At 38.4% G+C, this 24030-nt stretch overlaps 1 protein-coding gene across 10 annotated transcripts in view; it reads right to left on the reverse strand.

Annotated features, from left to right (window-relative positions):
• ATP9B (ATPase phospholipid transporting 9B (putative)) overlaps positions 1-24030 on the reverse strand; it is a 243155-nt gene that overhangs the window by 195358 nt on the left and 23767 nt on the right. For 4 of the 10 annotated variants that reach the window (XM_010586682.3, XM_003406239.3, XM_064294373.1 and 1 more), the window contains exons 3-5: positions 19345-19495; positions 16582-16695; positions 4292-4400 (exon numbers count right to left, since the gene is read on the reverse strand). In XM_010586682.3, coding sequence (XP_010584984.1) covers positions 4292-4400; positions 16582-16695; positions 19345-19495 — 374 coding nt within the window. Of the gene's footprint in view, positions 1-4291; positions 4401-13436; positions 13554-16581; positions 16696-19344; positions 19496-24030 lie in introns of those variants that run through there. The other 6 variants (XM_010586683.3, XM_064294374.1, XM_023543722.2 and 3 more) reach the window with 4 other exon arrangements.

Below are 24030 nucleotides of genomic sequence, written 5' to 3' on the forward strand. Positions count from 1 at the left end.
ACTGACACCTTCGAATTGTGGTACTGGAGAAGAATACTGAATATACCATGGACTGACAAAAAAGGAAACAATTCTCTCTTGGAAGAAGTACAACCAGAATGCTTCTTAGACACAAGGATGGGGAAACTGCGTCTTCCATACTTAGGACACGTTGTCAGGAGGATCAGTCCCTGTAGGACATCACGCTTGGTAAAGTAGAGAGTCAGCAAAAAAGAGGAGGACACCACCTACAGGCTGGGAAAAAATTTTCAGCTACGATATCTCTGACCAGCGCCTGATCTCTAAAATCTATATGATTCTGTTAAAACTCAACCACAAAAAGACAAATAACCCAATTAAAAATCGGGCAAAAGATATGAACACGCACTTCACTAAAGGAGATATTTACGCGGCTAACAGATACATGAGGAAATACTCTCGATCATTAGCCATTAGAAAAATGCAAATTAAAACTACGATGAGATTCCATCTCACTCCAATAAGCCTGGCATTAATCCGAAAAACACGATAATAAATGTTGGAGAGGCTGTGGAGAGACTGGAACACTTCTACACTGCTGGGGGGAACGTAAAATGGTAGAACCACTTTGGAAATCGATCTGGTGTTTCCTTAAAAAGCTAGAAATAGAACTACCATACGACCCAGAAATCCCACTCCTCGAAATATATCCTAGAGAAATAAGACCCTTTACACGAACAGATACATGCACACCCATGTTTATTGCACCACTGTTTACAATAGCAAAAAGCTGGAAGCAACCAAGGTGTCCATCAACGGACAAATGGATAAATAAATTATGGTATATTCACACGATGGAATACTACACATCGATAAAGAACAATGATGAATCTGTGAAACATTTCATAACATGGAGGAACCTGGAAGGCATTATGCTGAGTGAAATCTGTCAGACACAAAAGGACAAATATTGTATAAGACCACTATTATAAGATCTTAAGGACTAGTTTAAACTGAGAATACATTCTTTGGGGGGGGGGAGGGAGGGTGGGAGAGGGTTATTTACTGATTAGATAGTAGATAAGACCTACTTTAGGTGAAGGGAATGACAACACTCAATAGGGAGGTCAGCACAACTGGACTGGACCAAAAGCAAAGAAGTTTCCTGAAGAAGCTGAATACTTCGAAGGTCAGCGGAGCAAGGGTGGGGGTTTGGGGACTATGGCTTCAGGGGACATCTAAGTCAACTGGCAAAATAAATTCTATTAAGAAAACATTCTGCATCCTACTTTGAAGTGTGGCATCTGGGGTCTGAAACACTAACGAGTGGCCATCTAAGATGCATCAATTGGTCTCAACCCACCTGGATCAAAGGAGAATCTAGAACACCAAGGTCACAAGGTAATTATGAGCCCAAGAGACAGAAAGAGCCACATGAACTAAAAGCTTCAGTGTTATAAACATTTGACTATTTTCTAGAGTTTTGACAAAGTTCGTTGTGACAGTTTCTTCTTGGTTTTTCAATATTTTTGTGGAGGGATGGGCACTTGGCAACTGCCTCCTTCACCATTCTGCTGACACCATTTATTTTTTGATTAATACAATTATTATACTAGAAACAAATCTCTTCCGAGCCCAACTACCACAATTAAAACAGTTAAAAGTAAGCTAGGAACTACACTATATTCTTAAAAAGACAAAGTATATTACACCTAATTTACCCGGCCATTACGGGAATTCTTCTTGCCCGAATTAAAGCTTATCTTCTTTTCTGTACCTCACCTTCCTCCCACCATGCTACTACTCACACATCAAAGCTTTTCAAAAATAAAATTTTTCGTTCAATTGAGAATACATAGCCCTTTCAACAAATGGTGCTGGGATAAATGGACATCCACATATAAAATAAAGAAGTTGGACCCATATCACACACCATACATTATGTGAAAATGGACCAGAGACATAAGTTAAGAGCTAAAACTAGCAAGTAACTAGAAGAAAGCATAGAAGTAAATCTTTTGTGACCTTGGGTTAACTGACGGTTTCTTTGATACAACACCAAAAGCATAAGCAACAAAATAAAAAAGTAGATAAACTGGACTTCATCAAAATTTAAAACTTTTGTGCATCAAAAGACACCATCAAGAAAATGAAACGAGAACCCAAAAAGGGAGGAAATATTCCCAAATCATATATCTGACCAGATACTTATATACAAAATATACAGACGACTCTTGTTGGTATTGTTGTTAGGTGCCAGTGAGTTGATTTTTGACTCTTAGTGCCCCTAAGTGACAGAGGAGAATTGCCCCACAGGGTTTTCTAGGCTGTAATCTTGACAGCAGATCACCAGGTCTTTCTCCTGTGGAGGCACTGTGTGGGTTCAGACCACCAACATTTTGGATCACAGCCAACTACTTAGCCATTGTGCCACCAGGGCTCCTTATAAAGAACTCTAACAATTCAATAATTAAAAGACAACTAACCCAATTAAAAAGTGGGCAAAGGATTTGAATACACATTTCTCCAAAGAAGATATACAAATGGCCAATAAGCCCATGAAAAGATGCTCAATGTCATAAGTCATTAAGGAAATGAAAATGAAAACCTCAATGAAATACCACTTCATACCCAGAAGGATTGGAAACCCTGGTAGCGCAGTGGTTAAGTGCTACGGCTGCTAACCACGAGGTCAGCAGTTCTAATCCACCATGCGCTCCTTGGAAACTCTATGGGGCAGTTCTACTCTGTCCTGTAGGGTCGCTATGAGTCAGAATCGACTCGATGGCAGTGGGTTTGGTTTGGTTTACCCAGAAGGATAGCTATAATGAAAAAGGCAGACAATTAAGAGTTGGTAGGGATGTGGAGAAATTGGAACCCTCACATATTACTGATGGAAATGTAAAAAGGTGCAGACACTTTGGTAAACAGTCTGACAGTTTCTCAAAATGCTAAACACAGTCACCATATGACCCAGCAGTTTTGATCCTAGATACATACCCATGAGAATAAGAAACATATGTTCACATAAAAACACGTACACAAATGTTCATAGCAGCATTATTTGTAATAGCCATAAAGTGTAAGCGACCCAAATGTCCATCAACTGATAAATGGATAAACAAAATGTAGTATATCATACAATGGAATATTATTTTGCCCTAAAAAGTAATGAAGTACCAATCCATGCTATAACATGAACGAACCTTGAAAACAACATGCAAAGTGAAGAAGCCAGTGACAAGAGACCATGTATTGCATTATTCCATGTACGGGAAATGTCCTGAATAGGCAAATCCAAAGAGACAGAAGGTAGAGTAGTGGCGGGGCTGGAGCAGGAGCTAGAGCAGAAAGCGAAGAATGGGGAATGACTACTAAGGTACTTGGGGGTTCCTTTTGGAGGAGTAGAAAATATTCTAAAACTAGATGGTCATGATGGCTGTACAACTCTAACTATACCAAAAATCACTGAACTATATACATTTATGGGTAAATTTTATGGTATGTGAAATAAATCTCATTATGCTGTAAAAAATATAATTTTTGACGGGATTCTTTCTGGGAATAATTCATTGTACACATTCACATGAAAACAGAAGGTACCAAATCTACTCTAAACCTTTTCATTTTTAAACAGACTGTGAGGTTATTATGAATACCTATTACTAAACTCAGTTTTTTAGTCTCTTCCCTCACTGCCATAATGCCTATTCGTAAGAGCTTACTCCACCCATCCTTTTCCTAAAACATTTACTTCTTTTCTACAATGAACTGGAAAACCAGATAAACAAGTTCTTTAAGAACACAGTTAATGTAGGGCTAAAACCCGACTCATGGCCACAGAGAAACGTGCATGTACAATCTGGATCGTGGCATTTTAGGTACTCCAAAGCCTTTCTACTGAAATGTAGTTTAAGACTATGGTACGTTAAGTCTGACCTTCACGAGTGGGTTTAAAATAAAGTACACAGATGCTTGGCTAAAGTGATATTATGCTTCAGAGAAAATGTGTATACACCAGTTGGGTTTCACATGTGTTGAAGTACACATGCATTATACACAAAGCGTAATATGGCACTTTGCATTACATAATTTTGTGTGTGTATGTGTGTTTGTGCACACACATGTATATATGCTCAAACATCTGGGGTCTGAATAAAAATCTACCCCCAAATCGGACACATTATCTATTGTAAGAGAATAAATTAGATACCATATGCAATCTAATACTATTCTCAGTAACTGAATCAGGACGTGTTTTCTTTTATTTGTTAATTTTAAAATATTGAATACATTAATAACTGCCAAATAGGATTCAAAGTGTCTTGCTAACCTCTTACAGTAAGTTTGCTGTATAGTTGTGAATTCATTTCCTTATCTCGTTGGAAACGTCGAAATTCATCAATTGCTTCCCGCATGATAGTAACAGCCAAGACAAATCCCTATAAAACAAAATAAAGCATTTGAGAAAACTGACTTAAACAAAGTAAAATTTTTTTTACCACTTAGATTTACTTTCTTTGATTTATATTACTCTCTAAAACATAAAATAGATGAAAACAAAAAAGACAAAAAATAACAATGAAATACCACAAAAAGAATACATAGTAGAGGTATTACAGCTCTCTGTATACCCATGGAAATTTTCTAAATTCAGATCACAATATGTACTTCAAGATAAACATCACCAATGCAAAGGAGAAGAAATTAACCATCTTCAATAAACCCATGAATTATATTTAGAGCATTCAGGCTTTCAAATATCAAATTAATAGTGACCAACATAAAAATCTTATCTTTAATATCTGCATTTAAACCTTTCTGATAGAATAAATCCATTCAGGCATACAAAACAACTGAAGAGATATAAGAACTCACGCTGATGAATTTTCTTAAGCAGTGCATTTTTACGTAATTGCATTTGCAAGCACAGGTACAGTCAGTGTTTGCTCTCTCATTTTTTAAGTAAAAGTCTAAATAGATTCATTTGATGCTATTTAAATAACACTTTTATCTACTAATTTATTGTGAAACCTATTACACCACTAATAACTAACGTCCAACTTTTTAAAAGCCACATACGTATTTTCTTACACATGGAACTCGAGTCACTTGGGTTAAATAAACACAGGATTAAGTAAAGAAAAAAAAAAAAAGGTGGGTTCATATTACTGACGACCTTGCTTCAGCTTACTCAGTAAAGAACAGCTCACAGGATGGTTTTCCACTAATAGGATTCCAAAACCAAAGCAAACTCGTGGCCATCGAGTCAATTCTGACTCACAGCCATACTACAGGGCAGAGTAGAACTGTCCGTAGGGTTTCCAAGGAGCAGTTGGTGGATTTGAACTGCTGACCTTTTGGTTAGCAGCCAACCTCTTAACTACTAGGCTACCAGGGCTCCACAGTAATTTCTAATTCCCACTCCCCCGCCCCGCCCCCCGTATAACCAACAGACTAAGTAGGCCAGTGGCAAATATGTTTCTTCTCTTTACTCAAATGAGGTTTTTCTCAAGTGTTTCTTACAACAGCCCTTTAGATGGCATAATGCATAAGCCTACTCAAGTCAGAGGTCGCCTATCTCTTCCCCATTCAAAATCAACCCTACAACCTGTATCCTCCACCCCATCTCGTGCCTCTGCTTGCTCTTCAACCACAATTTCTATGCGCTTTTTCCCTAATTATAAACATCTTTAAAACAGCTTCAATCCCCCTTGCCAAAGAAACCTTTCCTTGACACCCCCGTCATCTTCACTCTCTACACCCAGGTTTTCTCCTTCCTTTTGCATCCAAACTAGTCACAGTAACCATCCATACTTGGCACCATCTATGCCTTTCTCTTTTCATTCACTTCTCAACTTGCTACAGTTTTGCCTCCACCACCAGCCTACTGAAGCTATTCGGAATTAAGATGGCCCAACCCAAAAACACTCTTCCTGCCCCCTGCTGAACGACCCTTTATCATGCCACTCCTTTGTTTTTAATTCTCTAGTTTCTGTGCTTCCCAACACCACAAAATACTGGTTTTCTTCAAATCAACTGTTCTTTTTCTAGATGCCCTCATGCATTCATTCCTCTTTGTCCAGTCATCCCGTAAATAACGGTGTGGGAAACTGGCCTCAGAACACTGTTCTCCCAATGCTACATTCACTCCATTAGCCGCCATACTCACTATTTCCATGACATAACCACTGCCTAGACATAATTTCATAACTTCCTCCTGTCCCTCAATTTCTACTACCAAGGCCTGCTGATTTTGCTGCCCAAATCCCTCTCAAATCCAGACGGCTCATTCCCTGCCACCACCTCAGCCTGGTTGAGGCCTCCTCTTTTCTCACCAAATCAGACTCCCTGCCTCCAATCTTAGCCCCCTCAAAATTGTCCTTCCAGTTACCCAAGTATCAACCCACAATGAAAATTTGACAATAGGTCACTCCCCACAACTTTCAATAATTGTTGCTGTTAGTTGCCGTCAATCAGATTCCAACTCATGGCAACCCCATGTGTTACAAAGTAGAGCTGCTCTATAGGACGTACTTGGTTGTAATCTTAACGGAAGCATATTGCCAGGCTTTTTCTTCTATAGTACTGCTGCCTGGGTTCAAACCACTAACCTTTAAGTAGGCAGTTGAATGCAAATGATTTGTGCCACCTAGGGACCTTTTAACCTTCAACTGAAAAAAAAGAAACTTGCCATAGAGTCAGTTCCAACTCATGGCCACCTTCAATAAAAACAACACGAGACTGTCAGCAGTGTACTGAAGCTCCATGACACACTCATCTGGTCCTGAAAATGTATTTCTAGTGCTGTCTTAAGCACTCTATTGACAAGTATTCTAAAGCAATGCTTGGGTACAATGAAAAAGGATGCCAGACGTGTCCCCTTTGCAAAGGAAAGCATAAAAATGTACATGCTGTGTATTTTCGGTCAGCACGGCTGAAGATAATGGCTGACAGGCAGTTTGACCCTCACTGAAGACCTTTAGCACACGTTTTATTTTTTTAACAGCTCTATTGAGATATAATTCACACACCATAAGATTTGCCCTTTAAAGTGTACAATACAGTGGCTTTGAGCATTTTCACCAAGTTGTGCAACACCACCATCATCAAATTTTAGAACATTTACATCATTCCAAAAAGAAATCCCATACCCATTAGCAGTCGCTCCCCCATCTTCCCCTCCCCGTAGCCACTGACAATCACTAATCTGCTTTGTTTCAATGGATTTGCCTATTGTGGTGAAATGAGTTCCTTAATGTGGTCTTTTACCTTGGTTCTTCGGAGAAACAGCTTGGGAGATTTTTTCCCCTAAGCCCTCTGCCCTAGTTTTCTACCCCAAACGGTTTTGTTACCTTCATCCAGGTCCACTGACATTTCCTGGGTAAGCTGTAAACAACTTACAGTTTGATCCTTTTTGTCTGGTCCTGGGCTACAGCATGCCCAGTGATCGGTATGCACCTTGCGGGAATTTGTCAACAAATTATCCAAATGAGGATCTGTAGCCTACCATGAAGTCTATGGCCTACAGAGAGGGGACTGGTCAGTTTGAGGCCCCCCCCACTGGAAAGGGCCATGCCTTGAAATTGACAAGGAGTTGTGTGCATAAGCAGCCAACGCCACAGAAGTTTTTCAGACAGAAAGAAGTAGGAAGAGAAGCAGAAGAAAGAAGCAAGCAGCAGCAAAGGGAGAGAGGAGGCAAGGAACCTCCTAAAAGAGCTATAACACAGGTCAAGTGCTGTAACACTGAAGACAGTAAGAGGCCCAAAAGGGGCCCAGTGATGAGTCTGTGGTAACAGATGGCAGGGCCGAGAAGTTTGTCCTTCGGGGGCTGAGAAGAGGAGCCTGTCCTGAAGGCACCAAGAAGACGAGGCCCATTCTCAGGAGGCCGAAAGGAGCCCGCTCTCAGGGGGCTAGGAGAAGGTCTGCACACAGAGAGGAGCAAAGAGAGCATTCCTGCACTTAAGAAGGGAGAATCTGCCTACATGCTTCCTGATTCTGATCCTGAGTTGTATCCTGTTGTTTCCTTAATAAACCATTTAGCTACAAGTATGGTCTGTGAGCTCTGTGTGGCCACTGCAATGAATTATCGAACCCAAAAGAGAAATGGAGGGTGCTATGGAGGGATGGCTGGTGTCAGAATTGTTTTTTTTTAAAAAAAAAAAAAAAGGTTGGAGAGTGGAGGTATGTCCGACTTCTATCGCATAGGGATCAGACTGGCGCTGATCCTGGTCGTTATTCCCCTTTAAGTTAGATACGTTCTGATGCTATTATTACTACTGCCACCATTTTACATCTACTCTGGGTCATATGATAACTCTATGCTTTAGTCATTTGAGGAATTGCCAAACTGTTCTCCAAAGTGACTGTATCATTTTTATATTCCCACCAGTGGATGAGGGTTCCAATTTCTCCACATTATCAGCAATACTTGCCTTGTTTTTCTGATAATAGCCATCTTAGTGGGTCAGCAAAAAAGAGGAAGACCATCAATAAGATGGATCGACACAGTGGCTGCAAAAATGGGCTCAAGCATAACAACAATTATGAGGACAGTACACGATTGGGCAATGTTTTTTCTATTGTACGTAGGTTGTGGGTTAGCGGCACCTAACAACAGTGGGTGTGAAGTGCCATCTCACAGCGATTTTGATTTGCACTTCCCTAACGGCTAACTGGAAACCTTGGTGGTGTAGTGGTTAAGTGCTATGGCTGCTAACCAAACGGTCAACAGCTTGAATCCACCAGGCTCTCCGCGGAAACTCTATGGGGGCAGTTCTACTCTGTCCTACAGGGTAGCTATGAGTCGGAATCGACTCAATGGCAACGGGTTTTGTTTTTTTGTTTTTTTTTTAACAATTTGCCATACTGTGGGGGCTTACGTGTTGCTGTGATGCTGGGAGCTATGCCACTGGCATTCAAATGCCAGCAGGGTCACCGATGGCAGACAGGTTTCAGCTGAGCTTCCAGACTAAGACAGACTAGGAAGGATTTGGCAGTCTACTTCTGAAAAGAACGAGCCAGTAAAAACCTTATGACAGCGGAACATTGTCTGATATAGTGCCAGAAGATGAGCCCCTCAGGTTGGAAGGCACTCAAAAGACGAAGAGCAAAGAGCTGCCTGTATCATGCTTGGTAAACCAGACGGTCAGTGAAAAAGAGGAAGACGTGCAACAAGATGGACTGACACATTGGCTGCAACAACGGGCTCAAGCATAAGGATTGTGAGGATGACGCCAGGACTGGGCAGTTTCGTTCTGTTGTACATAGGGTTGCTATGAGTCGGACTCGATGGCACCTAACAACAACAATAACAAACGGTGTTGAACATCTTTGCAAGTGTTTATTGGTCATTTGTGTATCTTCTTTGGAGAAATGTGTGTTCGGATCCTTTGTCCACTGCTTAACTGCGTTGTCTTTTAATTGTTGAGTTGTACGAGTTCCTTATACCGTCTAGATTCAAATGCCCTATCAGATATATGCCTTACAAATAATGTTACAAATATTTTCTCCCATTTGTGGGTTGTCTTTTCACTTTCTTGTGTCCTCTGCTGTACACGTTTTAAATTTTCATGAGGTTCAATTCACCTATTCTGTCACCTGGCCTTTTAGCGTCCAAGGTCATAAAGTTTTACGTCTATGATTTTTTTCTAGGAGTGTTTTTTCGTTTTAGCTCTTACATTTTGATCTATGGTCCATTTGAGTTAATTTCTGCATATGGTATGAGCTATGGGTCCAACTTCATTCTGTTTTATGTGGAGATCCAGTTGTCCCAGCACCATTTATTGAAAAGACTATTCTTTCCCCCCATTAAATTGTCTTGACATCCTTGTCAAAATTAACTGATCGTGAATGTAAGCGTTTATTTCTGGATTTTCAATTTCATTCCACAGATGTACGTGTCTATCTTTATGCAAGTACCTTTGTAGTAATTTTTGAAATGCGCAAGTTTGAGTTTTCCAACTTTGTTTACCTTTTCCAAAGTTGTTTTGGCTACTCTGGGTCCCTTGAACTTTCAAATGAATTCTGGAATCAGTTTGTCAATATCTGCAAAAAATGCCAGCTGGGATTTTGACAAGGATTTCACTGAATCTGTAAATCAATTTGAGCAGTAGTGTCATCTTACCAATATTAAATCTTCTAATCATAAACATGGGTTAACTTTCCACTTAATTTAGATCTTCTTTAATTCCTTTCAAAAATGTCTGGTAGTTTTCAGCATGCAATCCTGCACTTCTTTTGCTAAATTTATTCCTAAGCAATTCTTTCTTTTTGATATTATAAATGGGATTGGTTTCTTAATTTCATTTTCAGAAGTTCATTGCTAGCTAGTGTATAGGAATACAAATGATTTTCACATATTAATCTTGGATCCTGCAACTTTGCTGAACATGTTTACTAGTTCGTATTTTTTGTGTTATTCCTTAGAATTGTCTATGTACAGTATCATGGCATCTGTCAATAGAGATAGCTTTTCTTCTTCCTTTCCAATGTAGATTTCTTTTTCTTCTTGCATTTGCCTAACTGCCCTAGTCAATGTACCTCCAATACAATGTTGGTTAGAAGGAGCAAGAGAAGACATTCCTGTCCTGGTCTTGATCTTAGGGGAAAACATCCAGTCTTTTATCATTACAACTGATGCCAGTTGTATAAAGTACCAATTTTTAAGAAAACAAGAAATCTCTATGTTATGATCAAACACCATCATACTAAAAGGAAGTATGCATTATCGGGACTTTAGGCCAGCTTCTTCAAAGCTGCTAGCTTGCTGTGGCAAAGCACCTATTAGTAGAGGCAGAAAAAGAGCCCTTATCTTGAACATATATATTCAATGTTTTATTAGAACTAGAGTTAGCAAAGGAAAAATAACAATAAAGCCAAAACAGCAGATATCAAAAAAAAGTTGTAGGATATAAATTTACACATATTTTAACCAATCAGCTTCACTTCTAGAAGCTCATCCTAAAGAAAAAAAAATCAAGGATGTATATGAAGGTATTTATTCCCGCATGAACATCAAAAACTAAATGGAAATGATTGTTTTTGCTGTTAGGTGCCGTTGAGTCGGTTCAGACTCATAGCGACCCTATACGACAGAGCAGAGCTGCCCCATAGGGTTTCCAAGGAGCAGCTGGTAGGTCTGAACTGCTGACCTTTTAGTTAGCTGCTGAGCTCTTAACCACTACACCACCAGGGCTCCAAATGGAAATGATTTAGGTTTAGAAATAATGTAAATGTTCAAAAATAAGAAATTCATGGTATATCCATATGATTAAATACTATATATTCTTGACTCAAAGATGTCATTGGTTTTAAGATACATCACTTTTATTTTAGTAAGAGTCTTGGGGTAGAGGAGCGACAGTACTTTACATAGATACATTGTAAGCCACAGCTCAATTTCAGTAACACGAAAAATATGCATCTTCAAACACAGAAAATACAGTTCTATGCATCCATTCCCATGTAAGACAGTATCTGCTGTTACAGATTTATGTTCATAATGTATAAATAATTTCTTACAGTTCTATGTGTACCTGAGAGACAAGCAAAGGAGAGTAACTGTCAAGGCTATTTTATTTACATGCTGTAGACAGTATTCTTAACGCAGTGGTGTTTAATCAGAGGTGCACGTCATAACCACCTGGGAAGATTTTTTTGCAACACGAATTGCCCAGGGCCCACCTGAAATGTATACCTTTACATCCCTAGGCAGGCCCCAGACTTGTGTGATATTTAAACTGTCCAAGTGAATCTAATTTCTACCCCTTTAAATTTATAGCTAAAGACAGCCAAAGTTAACACTGAGTTCATTAGCAGCACACAAAAGTGTGCCAGTTCCTAGTGTTTCTAAGCAGTTAGACGAGTCAGTGAAGAGAAGTGCCCACTTCTAATTTAGGAATACTAGAGAAAGGGACCAGACAAGGGCAACTTCTGAAAACAGGAAAAGAGGGAACAGAGCCCTGGTCACAGCGAAGGACTGCTGGAGTACACATGCTACTCTAAGACCCAGTTCGGCCCACACCTAAGGTTTATCTGAACAAATAACGTAGGTGCTAGACCAGCCACAGCCAAGGGGTGTCACTACCATCACATCCACGCCCACCATATCTATCCTGAACACCTAATGTTTATCTGAATAAATAACATAGGTGTCATCACCATCACGCCCACGTCCGCCCTATGTATTCCAAGACCCCACAGCCAGCCTGAGAGCTGATGTCACAGTTTCCTTCTCAACGAATAGTCTACGATAAACAAGCCTCTGACGTGAGAGTTAGATGTTCTGAGCTCTTCACTGGACCATAACAGATGAATGGTTTACGGCAGATTTGGACAAGCAAGTCTTGCTGCAGGAGCAGCTGGCTTTGACTCCACACCAACTGAGTCAGAGATTTAAGCTAAGGTACTGCCACCTAGAAAGATCAAGATGGGAAATGAAAGCGGTCACAATGAAATTCGGTTGCCCTGGAAACAACAGTATTTAAGCACAAGTCTGGTGTGCAGACAGGACAACGGGGTTTTTCGTGTGGGCTGTTCACAGACGGTGACTAAATCCTGTATCCTCGAAGTAAAACTCTTTTCTCCTATTTCTCCATGTAACTCAGGAGGCACCCTGGCTAAGTCCCAAAACAATATAGTATTCTTTTGCAAAAAGAGGAAAAACATCTATTGATACATTGTAAGTTTACCTTTGAGGGCTTATGACATGCCAGGCACTTTTCTCAGTATTTTAGGTGAGTTATATCTTTGAAGTTTCACAGAAAACCTTATGAGATGTGTGTCTTTGCCTCTATTCACAAGCAAGTTGAGGCACAAAGAGAAGATTCCACCAAGATCACACAGCTGATTAGCAGGGGCTGTCCCTGGAAGTGGGGTTACCAATAACTGCTTTGGTATTTTCTTCCCCATACTTCCCCCATACTTCCCAGGCACAGAGACACACCAGGAAGGCTTGACAGAAGGAAGGACTTTAAAACTCAGATTGAAAATCGCTGTCCTCACGCCCTCTCTGGTTGCCAACTCTGTGCAAACAAAGTGCCAGGAAGGTGTTTTGTGTGAAAGATACAATGTTAAAAACCCATATAGCTAGATTTCTTTTTATCTGAAAATCATCCACATTGATAGATCTATTTCAGTTTATCAATTCTGGTAGAAGCATTACAATCTGTTTTGCTACTCTGATTACACCAGCTCTGCCTTGAAGACTTGTTCCAAAAGATGGACAGTATGAAAGGTAATCTTTCAGGCACAATTATGTAATGAAGCCACTTATTTCCAGTTTACTCTTCTATTATAATGAAGCCACTTACTTCCAGTTTACTCTTCTATTTACTCTTCTATAAAATATAACAAAAATTAGCTAAGAGCTGAAGCTAGTAAATAAAATTGCCAGGAGTGACTGAAAAAAACAAGGAGCCCTGGCGGCGCAACGGTTAAGTGCCCAGCTGCTAACCGAAAACTTGGCTTAAACTCACCCAGAGGTTCTGTGGGAGAAAGACCTGGAGATCTGCTTCTGTAAAGATTATAGCCTAGATATCCCTGTGGAGCAGTTCTACTCAGTCACATGGGGTCACTATGAGTCAGAAATCAACTTGACAGCACCTAACAACAATTGAAAAAGGATTATTAAGCCATCACTGTTTTCAGACACATCCCAATTGTTGCTAGACACCAGAGAGAGTAAGTCTACAGTTACTTGTTTTCCTTAAAATTAGTGGACAAAAGCCAGAAGATTCTCCAACCACTAGCTGTAAGATAGGAGCCCTGATGACATTAACAGTTAAGCACCTAGCTGCTAATCGAAAGGTTGACAATTTGAACCCACCAGCTGTGCTCCATGGAAGAAAAGGCCTGGCGATCTGCTCCCCTAAAATTACAGCCTAGGAAACTCAATGAGGCAGTTCTAGTCTGTCCTATTGGGTTGCTATGAGTCAGAATCAACTTGATGGCACACCACCACCACCACGACAGCTATAAGATGGTTTGTGCTTCGCTGGACGATTTTGGCTAGGAGAAGTCTGGAAATCCTACTGACACTCTTCTCCTGAACAACCTGACCTTAGAGAGCAAGCAGAGAAAAGACGTCAAAACCTTAAGCGCGTGCATGAAGAGCACATGGACATAAGACTAGGGGTAAAGTACAGACTGACACAGAATGAGCAAGGACTCGTGAGCTCCTTCTTCTGAGAACACTTCCTTTGGTTAAATATGAGGCATTTATACGTATTTCAGAATTTACATTCTTTTAAATAGTTTCCTCTAAAGAAGTTCCTTTAGATTTAGTATACAGTTAAAGGTTAACTTTGCCTAGCTAAATAAAAAGATCTTCTATGTGTAGTATCTGTGGATTTTCAAAGAATTTTATTTCTTTAGGTGAGTTTAGATCAAAGAACCAATACATCCTAAGCCTTTTCCTTGGATGTGAAGATGAGCCTCATGTGCACATCAGTTTTTTAACGTTTTTGCTAAATCAAAGGCTAAAATGCATGTAAGGAGTGCAAGCATAGATACTGACAAAGCTTTGTCACTTGTAATCTGAGAGAAGGCTCAGATTTGAGGCTCCTATCAAATCAAGGAACAAAAGAAAATTGTCTAGCAAAGCAGATGAGTTTTGAGATCTAACTGTATGACACCTACTATATAAGAAGTGAATTCATCTAGGTGTGTCAGAAAGCAACATTAAGCATTACACAAGTGGGGGGGAAATGGACTTTTTACTTCTCTAACACTTACAACACAAACACAGTGGATTCACAGTATCCATTACATAAATACTGAAGTACGCTCTTATGCCAAAAAAATAATCAAGTACTTCAAAAAGCCTGAGGTTTAAAATTCAAGCTAGAACTAGAAATGAGTGTTCCTATGAAAGCAGAGAAATGTTTTCTTGACTTGGTGAATTTACTGTATGTGTTTGAGCACATGCAAACACACACACGCACATGCACACATACATACACTCCATGTATGGCCAACATAATCAATTTTGTGAATAGATCAAATAAAACCCTTCATAAAGAATTCATCTAAAGAATACTTTCTGTGGTTAAAAGCTAGTCAAATCAAGGTATATGTGTATTTTTACCTTATATATATTTTAACCCACCTTTTCTCAATTTTTCTCATATATATACCTTTAAAGATATTAAATCATTTTTCTAAATGTCATTTTTTAAAGCTACACTGTATTTCAACATGTGGATAGGATATAGCATAATTTAAACTATCAATCCATTGTTAGACATTTAACTTATTATAATTTCCTTCATCAAAAATAATAATGGGCATTCTTTAGACTTTGTGGTCAATCATTACTCCTTTACAATAAAGTCCTCAAATAAAAATCCTGGATCCACTTTTAAGTTCTCTGAACTGTGTTCCCAACTACCCTTGCAGGGTTGTGCTGACAGGTACAGTCACCCCAACAGCAGATGGGGACCATGTGCTACATTACCACCAGTGCTCAATATCAACATCCCCTTCCATTCTGCTAATTCAGCAAGTGAAAGAGGTATTCACTCATCCAGAAATTTTCTGTTTACATTACATGTAAAGTTACTTTATCATTTCTCAAATCCACCCTACTATAAAGTCTACATGACTAGAAAGTGAGAAAATGTTCTTAATTTTAATGATAGACAAACAAGATAGGTTGACTAGGCAGAGGGGACGAAAAGATAAAGAACAATATGTAAGCCTTCTATCCAATCTTCCAGTTGTCCCTGCCTCACTGAGACGAGAGTATCAACCTAGCAGGGTAAGGAGCCTGCACAATGAGACAGAGAAACTCAGGAGTGTATGTATGCTCAGAAGCTTCCCATTCTGAAGGCGGTACTGAAGGTGGGAAAGGTTAGTGCTGTCCTGTTCTCCCGCTAAGGGGACAGTTTCATCCACAATGTCTCCTCGCTCAGATCACTCTGATGATCTGACCACAGGGGAGCCATCAAGAAATGTTCTAGGTGAAAGTCTGTACAAGCTGAAAAATTAACAAAAACCATCAACAAATAACAAAACTATGAAGACAGCCTATTCTGAAATGGAAACATTTAATGATAAGTATCATTTGCCTTTCAAAAACCTTTATACACTAAGCTATCAACCAGAAATTGTTTGAACCAGAAATTGTTTGTACTGTACTCAGCTACTTTAGACTTTTCACCACTAGCCAAAGACAAATTATCCATCTGTCAGGATGTCAGGAGACAAACTGAACAAAGCCCACAGCCCCACAGCCCCATTCCTATCCATTCAGTGAGCAGAGGCAGGAACTGGGTTGGTGAGACTGGCTGCTGCCAGGATGGGCGCAGAAAGCCCAATTCAAAGTCCCTCTGCTGCCAGCAAAGGGGTGTTCACTCACAATATCACTTGTACCACTGAGAAGACCCACTAACTCCTGGCACTTCTGCAGGTAGAACTCTGCTGTTACACTTCCTACGAGGCTCAAAGGAATTCAAGGTAACAGAAGTCTGGAAAATCTTTTAACACAAGTTCTGTGATAAACAGCAACAATATCATGTTTTAAAAATCTGATCAATTTATCTTTTATCATCTCTACTTTTAACATTATATTCTAAAAATATTTAGTAATTTAACTTAATTTTAAAAGTCATTTTCTTTTACCAGAGGAGCCCAGTAGGTGTAGAGATAGCCTATTTTCAATGCTGGTACAAACTGTGAGCAGGATACTACCAGAAAATAGAGATTCAAGAAAAACTTGAATTGTTCATATAAAACCTAAAAAAGAAAAGAGAAAATTAACACAATCTCTCCAAGGAAAACCTTTACTACCTCAATTAAATAATTAAAACCAGCACAATATCTAACCACATTTCCATAAATGAGAATATGCCCGTTTCACAGGAAATTTACTCATTTTGACACTGGCTTTCGAATAGTTACGTAAATGACACATAAAAAGGTAAGTTACCCCAATATTATATTTTAAATAAACTGGGGGAAAAAAACAGATAATTAGAACTTTCAACTACATTTAAAAAATGTACTCTAAAATTTAGTTCTTAATTTTCTTTTAGGAGATTTTCCAGTTTTCCATTCTCCTTCTAAAAAGCTTTATGTGCATGCCAAAGCAAACAAAATAGACAAATCCTTTCCAATGTTAGCAAGTCATTAAATCTATATATACAGACTGTATCTTGATACGAATGCACAAAATTTTACAATGGAAGAGTCTTATTAACTTTTTTTAATGAAATGGCAATAAATAAATAAATAAATACACGATGACATCCACGTTTCCAGAATGTGGGTTATCTGGGTGGCTTCACAAAGACCGAGTAGACAAGCAACACCTGCACAGGTGTGACTTCACAAAACAAGGTGCCCTCAAAGCATACAAGGTGATAAAATGCAAAAATACAGAAATTACAGACGACTTATCAGAAGACAGCTACCTGTATATCCTGTATAATCTCTTGGAAGTTGATCTTTAACAGTATTTTCAAATATAAATTTTATCATTCAATAAAATTTCAGAACCACCAAAACTGCAAGTTTTTGTCTTTTAATTCAAATAGAGTTATTTTTAAAGAAGAAAACTCAAGATCTAGTATACTAATCACCCTCTACTTAAAAACTCGAATTGCTGGATTTAAGCTGAAAATTACAATGGTACAGAAGTCACATTTATAGACTGGAAGAATTCAAATAGCATGCTACAACTACAATCAAACTTGTGAACTTCCAAATCAAAGTCTCCTTTGGTGTCATTTTTTATGCAACATTGGGAGGCATGGAAATTTCAACAAGAGTGGAGCAATAGGTTAAGTGCTTATTGTTGACTCAAAGAGACTGGAAGCACAGTTTTTACATAATGAAATTATTTGCATCATCATACAGTTATATGTGTGATTGAAAAATCAGTTACATTGATAACACGTTTTTAGTCATAATCATGTTCAATTGCTGTTAAAATGTTTTGAACTATTTTATAAATTAATCTCAGCAGGAGAGAAAGCTCTTTTTCCTCTCTGATTTCTTTAAAATCTCAGTTAGCCTAAATTGTATCTATTAGCAATTCAGAAATTGCCATTCGTGCTAAAAATGGAAGAGAATTCCTACTGTGCAATTACCAAATGTTTCTAAAATACTACATTTTAGATGAAAAGGCTAATTTAAGAAACAATCTAAGGAAAAAAAAAATCACGCACACGGTAATAGTTTTATAGACACATCAACAGGTATTTCAGGATATGGCCGATCTTAGCAGCCTGTGTGAATTTACTCTGATCAAAGTTAAGCTGTACTCTTGCCTTTAAACCACTGGAATCAATACTTTTACTGTCTACTTAATGAACTTTGTGACCTTCAGGAAAATGTACAATGCTTACCCAATCTGTATTTAATAATTTAAGGAGAAAACAGTGGTTTCACTCAATAAAGAATAATAATTTTCTGCCTGAAGGACAGTTTACATTTTACTGTCCTGATAAAAGATCAGTCATTTAATTATGGAACCATTAGTTTTGTGTGTTTTAATAAAGAAGCGTATTAGATATCAAGCATTTGCCAACTACTGGGTAGATGGAAGGAAAAATCAATGCCCAGTATGAAGTCAGCATGATTATTTAAACTAAAAGATAAAACAGTCCTCATTCCAAGTAATCAAGAGATTTTCTTGCAAAAGAGAGTAAGGGCCGATACCCGCGACAAGTTAAAAACTCTGACAGAAAAATATAATCAGTGCCTGCTTCTTTTGCCTCTAGAAAGACAAATAAATCTATTAAAACAGGGATGATGCATAAAAAACAAATACCATTGAACTATTCTAAACACATATAAACTCGGTTTTGTTATTTAAGTCAGAAATACCACTAGCAACAAAAAAAGTATTATTTAAGTTTCTATATTTAAATTTAGCATAATACCAAATTAAAGATAACTAGTGATATAACAATATAGTCATGTCTGAAATTTAACTTTAAAGAAACTACACTTATATTGTAGATACTTTGTTACTACATCATTTTTGTGAAAAAAATAGTTCTACTTTCATCATGAGGTTCCTTGGCCAGCTTTAAACATTACATTTCCACTTTTTCCCTCAGTCAGATAAAATTTATAGCTTATTTTCTGATATTTTATTTCTACAATAATATAAATATGGTGCTTCATCAAGAACTAAAGGCAATAATCAAATTGGACATTTTCTGGAGTTGGACTCTATGATGTAGTCATTAAAAACACACATTAGTCATTTTACAATTATTTGAAACACAATGGTTGAAAAAGAAAAGGATGTTGATTTTGGTATGACACAACTAACAAGGGGAAAATGTTCAAAAGACAATGATTAAATAAGGGTTTCAACAGGCTTCTTCATGAAACAAAGGACGCTGACCATCTTTAAGTACTGAACAGTCTTACCCCAGGAATAAAGGTAAACACGTTGTATTTTTGATTTTTTATAGCATTTCTGGGATGTTTTTCTTCACATTTCTCGGGATACCCGAGCCACACTGTGCGAGCTTTCAATTCTTTCTTTCTCTGACAAACGTGTATCAGCCAATCACAGCAACTGTGTGGAAAAAGAGAGACAGAGTTTGTGTGCTTTTTCTAAGTGCTGAAGCTAATTCTACATTCTTACAGAGATACCGATGGTCTCAGTATCCAACAGACACCAGTAGCCTATCTAGGTGCTAATCTGTGAGGTTCTTTTAAAATAGGTCAGTTACACAAATTTAAATTTGACATACCCATATACATACCCATTGCCGTTGAGTCAATTCTGACTCATAGTGACCCTGTAGGACAGCGTAGAACTGCCCCATAGGGTTTCCAAGGAGCACCTGGCGGATTCAAACTGCCGACATTTATGGTGAGCAGTCGTAGCACTTAACCACTACACAACAAGGGTTTCCAAAATTTGACATAAAAATACAAAAAGAGACTTATATGTTGTAACACTGCAATGGCTTCTAGAACTTCAGGGAAGTTATCTTCCCTGCTTAGATGCTCTCATTGGCAAAATAAAACCATTAGTATTCTGAGGCAGTCAATGCTCTATATGTTGGGGAAAGGAATAGCTATCAGTTATTGGCAATCCTCGATAAACCACACAGTGATTCAATGATAAAGGTCCTTGGGACACCAATTAATCCAGAATGTGACTCCCTTTCTTTTCTGAGGTAATCATTTTTTCCACTCATTAAAAAAAAAAACTTTTCCAGTAGTATTAACTAATACCACATTAAGAATTAAGGCTCAATTCAGTATTTAAAAAGGATACTTACGTTTAATATCATATTCTAAACATAATATATCCAAACCACTCAATGTCATCCCAAAGAGAATAAATGCACTCACAGTAGGCTTGACACATCTGAAACGTCTGAAGACTCACAGGAATTGCCATTGGATTATACAAGATAGAAAATACTATCAGAACGAGAGACTGGTGCTTTGATGCTAAGAACAAAGGGCATAATCCCCAAAGATAAAGAAAATACTGATAACCAAGATAATTCACGTAACCCTTATTGAGCTGTAGAGGTAGGAAGAAAAGTAAATCACGGGGAATTTTTGAGAGCAAAGTAATGTGAATCAACAACGTGGGCAAATCCTGAAAAATGGGAGGAAAGGTCCAAATAGAATAACTGGGAGCTTTACCCAGTAACATTTCTACAGCATGATTAGTATGTTCTGAACTATTAATTACTCAGAAAAAAAGATTTCCCATTCATATATAAATCGACTTACACTGTGCCCAGTCAAAATGAGATTAAATCCAACGGTACACAAATTACACTTTTTCTTAAAACACTTTAGGATTAGTAGTAGCTTTTCACAAATGCCTCTATAATCAAAGTACAGTTCTAATGTTAAATAAAGGTTTTTTACATACCAATATCCACTCTTCTGAAATTTTAAAAAGCCATACTTAAATCACTCCCAAGATTTAGATAGCCTCCTTCCAAACAACACAGGCAACATTTGGCAATTATTATGCCCGGCAGGCACTTTGGCTACCAAACCAAAAACAGGTGACTCCATGCTCAAGAGATGAGTACCCCAGCTCCTGCTCCCTGGGGTGCTGCAGACTGAGGGCAAGTGTCCTGCCACTTCAGAGACAGAATGATCCAGCACTCAATACCCTCACTTCATAGCAATAAGTGGAATGTTAATCTCATGAGAAAGAAATCGCTCCAGACCAAAAAGCCAACAGCACACTGACGTGCTTATATTCACCAGCATGAAGGACAATTCAAAGTTGAAAGAAAACATTACAGGGAAAAATTTCCAAAGTATCAAAGTAGGAATTTTTGCCAAATTATAAAAATGAAAAAACAGGCCTTCTAAGCCCATCAGTCCGTGAAGTTAGAAATAATCGTAAAAAAAGAGAAGCTTTACTATTCACAGAATCTGCAAACAGAAATACACGGAAATATCTGCAACTCACTAAAGGTTAGTTGTAATGTGCCTTACTGCAACATTCACTAACATTTTCCTCCTTCAATTAAACCAAGTAATTTTATGTATCTGTCTTCTACTCTTTGATCCATAATCTGACAATGTTAGTCATATCTAATTTTAGAATACTCGGTGTTTTAGAATAAAAGGTAGCAGACCCTCAGAACTAAAAACTTATCAGCAATAAAGACATGAAAGCAGTCTAGACTGCTAACTGTACCATCTGGCTCTGTGAGATACAGCTTGTATGCCAATGGCACCTCCTCTATGTGACAGATGCCTCCTGCACAAAGAGGAGGAGGACAACATCTCAGGTTGCTTCTCCTCCGGATGGCAACTGGACACTTGTTAATGCCACATAGACTGCTTAAGGCCTGCCAAGATGCTTCAATTACCTTTTCCACGTGACTGCGATGCATTAAGATAAAGACTCAATAGACACACCTAGCATATTTTATTAAGCTTTTTAGTGTCCCCAAAACAGGGGTGTTTTTGCTACTAACATCTACATTTTCAAGCGTATTCTTAATATTTTCATTGAATAAAGGAGTAATATTACAAATGAAATCCAAAATTTAGGTGTCATGTTCCACTGGTAAAAATAAAATCCCGTGAAAATTTAAAAAATTAATTTAACAATTTATTTAGCACTACAATGAGACTGATGATACTAAAACCCACAATTCTTGGCCACTATCGGGCTGGTAAGGAGCCCCAGTGGTGCAGCAGTCAAGTACTCAGCTGCTAGCTGAAAGGTTGGTGGTTTGTACCCACCCAGCAGCTTCGTAAGATAAAGACCTGGAAATCTGCTCCTGTAAAGATTACAGGCTAGAAAACACTATCGGGCAGTTCTACTTTGCTACATGGGGTTACTATGAGTCAAAATCAACTCAACAACACCTAACAACAATAACACTGGGCTGGTATGGATGAGCACCGCTTCCAGGTCACTTAATACCCTTTGAAAGTCCATACCATAATTACAAACTGTCCATGTTTTTATAATTTTGTGTCAACCAATAACCTACTCCTACCTTTCTCAAACATTTCAGCACCTCCTTAGCCAAACACTTCAAACATCTTCAGTGATCTTCCCATGCACCCTGAAGAGCTACATAACACCCTAGATCCTAACAGCCTAGATCCTCAAGCTTCTCAATTCCAATCACCTGCGTGTCAATTCCACTTGAGAGTGGTAGAACCAGGCACTTATTATACAGAACTATTCCACTTAAAAGGCCGCAAATCAGAATTTATCTTACTCTTTAAAGTCTGACCATTTTCCCCAAGCCATGGTGAAGCCAGCAAGGGCTTCAGTTCACCAAGTCTGACTTGGGTTAATTTCTGGCTTGGTCCTAAACTGTCAGGAGAAGTCCTCTAGCCAATTCCTTTCACTTCAGTTTCCTTACCTACTTCCTTTAGCAAAGTGCCACACCATGATGGAAGAAGAGCACTGTCACTTTACCCATCCCAATACAGCCTCAAACCCACGCTCATTAAGAGTTGACCTTTGGGTTGATGACAGTGCTAACACTCAACAACCCTCTGCTCAAGCTACCTCATCAACTCACAGCCCCGCCACCATCATAACTCCCCACCCCACACTTCCATGAGCCAATTCTGCCATTTCTCAGGCTCTATCACTGATAAAAAGTAATAAAATTACATGGAGTGCAGTACAAATCCATGACTACTGATTATCCTTTATTGATTAGTGATGATCTCTACCAAAGCATGACCAAACTGTCCCATTTTTTCTGCCCTCAACTGCATCCCCACTGCATCCCTATGTTCCCAATTAAGAATAAAAATCATTTTCTCCAAAACCATTTCACTCTTTCTCCTGCCTAAAAAGACGGATATTATTCTTCCTTTCTGAAACCTCACTCTCTTCTGAGGTATCCCCTTCCTTCTATTTTCAAAGCCCAAATACCACATGTCTCTGAGAAACACCGCCTTTCCTTGGCTTCCACTAACACTACAATGACAAGGACTCCAAACTTACTTACATCTCCAGATTCTGCTTCTGTATTTGACAGAACTGCTTGTAGTAGCCCAACACTCTTGTCAATGTTTTGTTTTGTTAATACTATTCATTAAAAAAAATTGGGGGACAGAGGGGAACCTCCTCAACTTAACGAGGAACATCTGAAAAAACTCCAGCTACCATCTTAATGGTGAAAGACTGAATGCTTTCTCCCTAAGATCGGGAACAAGCTGAGAATGTATGTCCACTTTCACCACTGCTATTCCATATAATACTGTATGTTCCAGTCAGCCCCATAAGGCAAGAAAATAAAAGTACGCAGACCATAGAAGAAGAAATAAAGCTGTTCCTATTTACAGATGACATGACCACCTATGTAGAAAGTCCCAAGGAATCTACAAAAAACATTCTTAGAATTAACAAGTGAGTTAAGCAAAGGTCAAAGGATACGAGATCGAAATATAAAAATCAACTCTATTTCTATATATTAGCAACGAACATGTAGAAACCAAAATTAAAAATGCCATACTACTTATAATTGCTTAAAAAATGAAATACTTAGTAATAACTCTAACACGGACAGATCTTGTATACTGAAAACTACAAAATACACTGATGAAAGAAATCAAAGTAAATTTTAATAAATGGAAAGATAA

Source organism: Loxodonta africana, chromosome 11 (genome assembly GCF_030014295.1).
Source record: "Loxodonta africana isolate mLoxAfr1 chromosome 11, mLoxAfr1.hap2, whole genome shotgun sequence".
Classification (NCBI taxonomy): domain Eukaryota; kingdom Metazoa; phylum Chordata; class Mammalia; order Proboscidea; family Elephantidae; genus Loxodonta; species Loxodonta africana.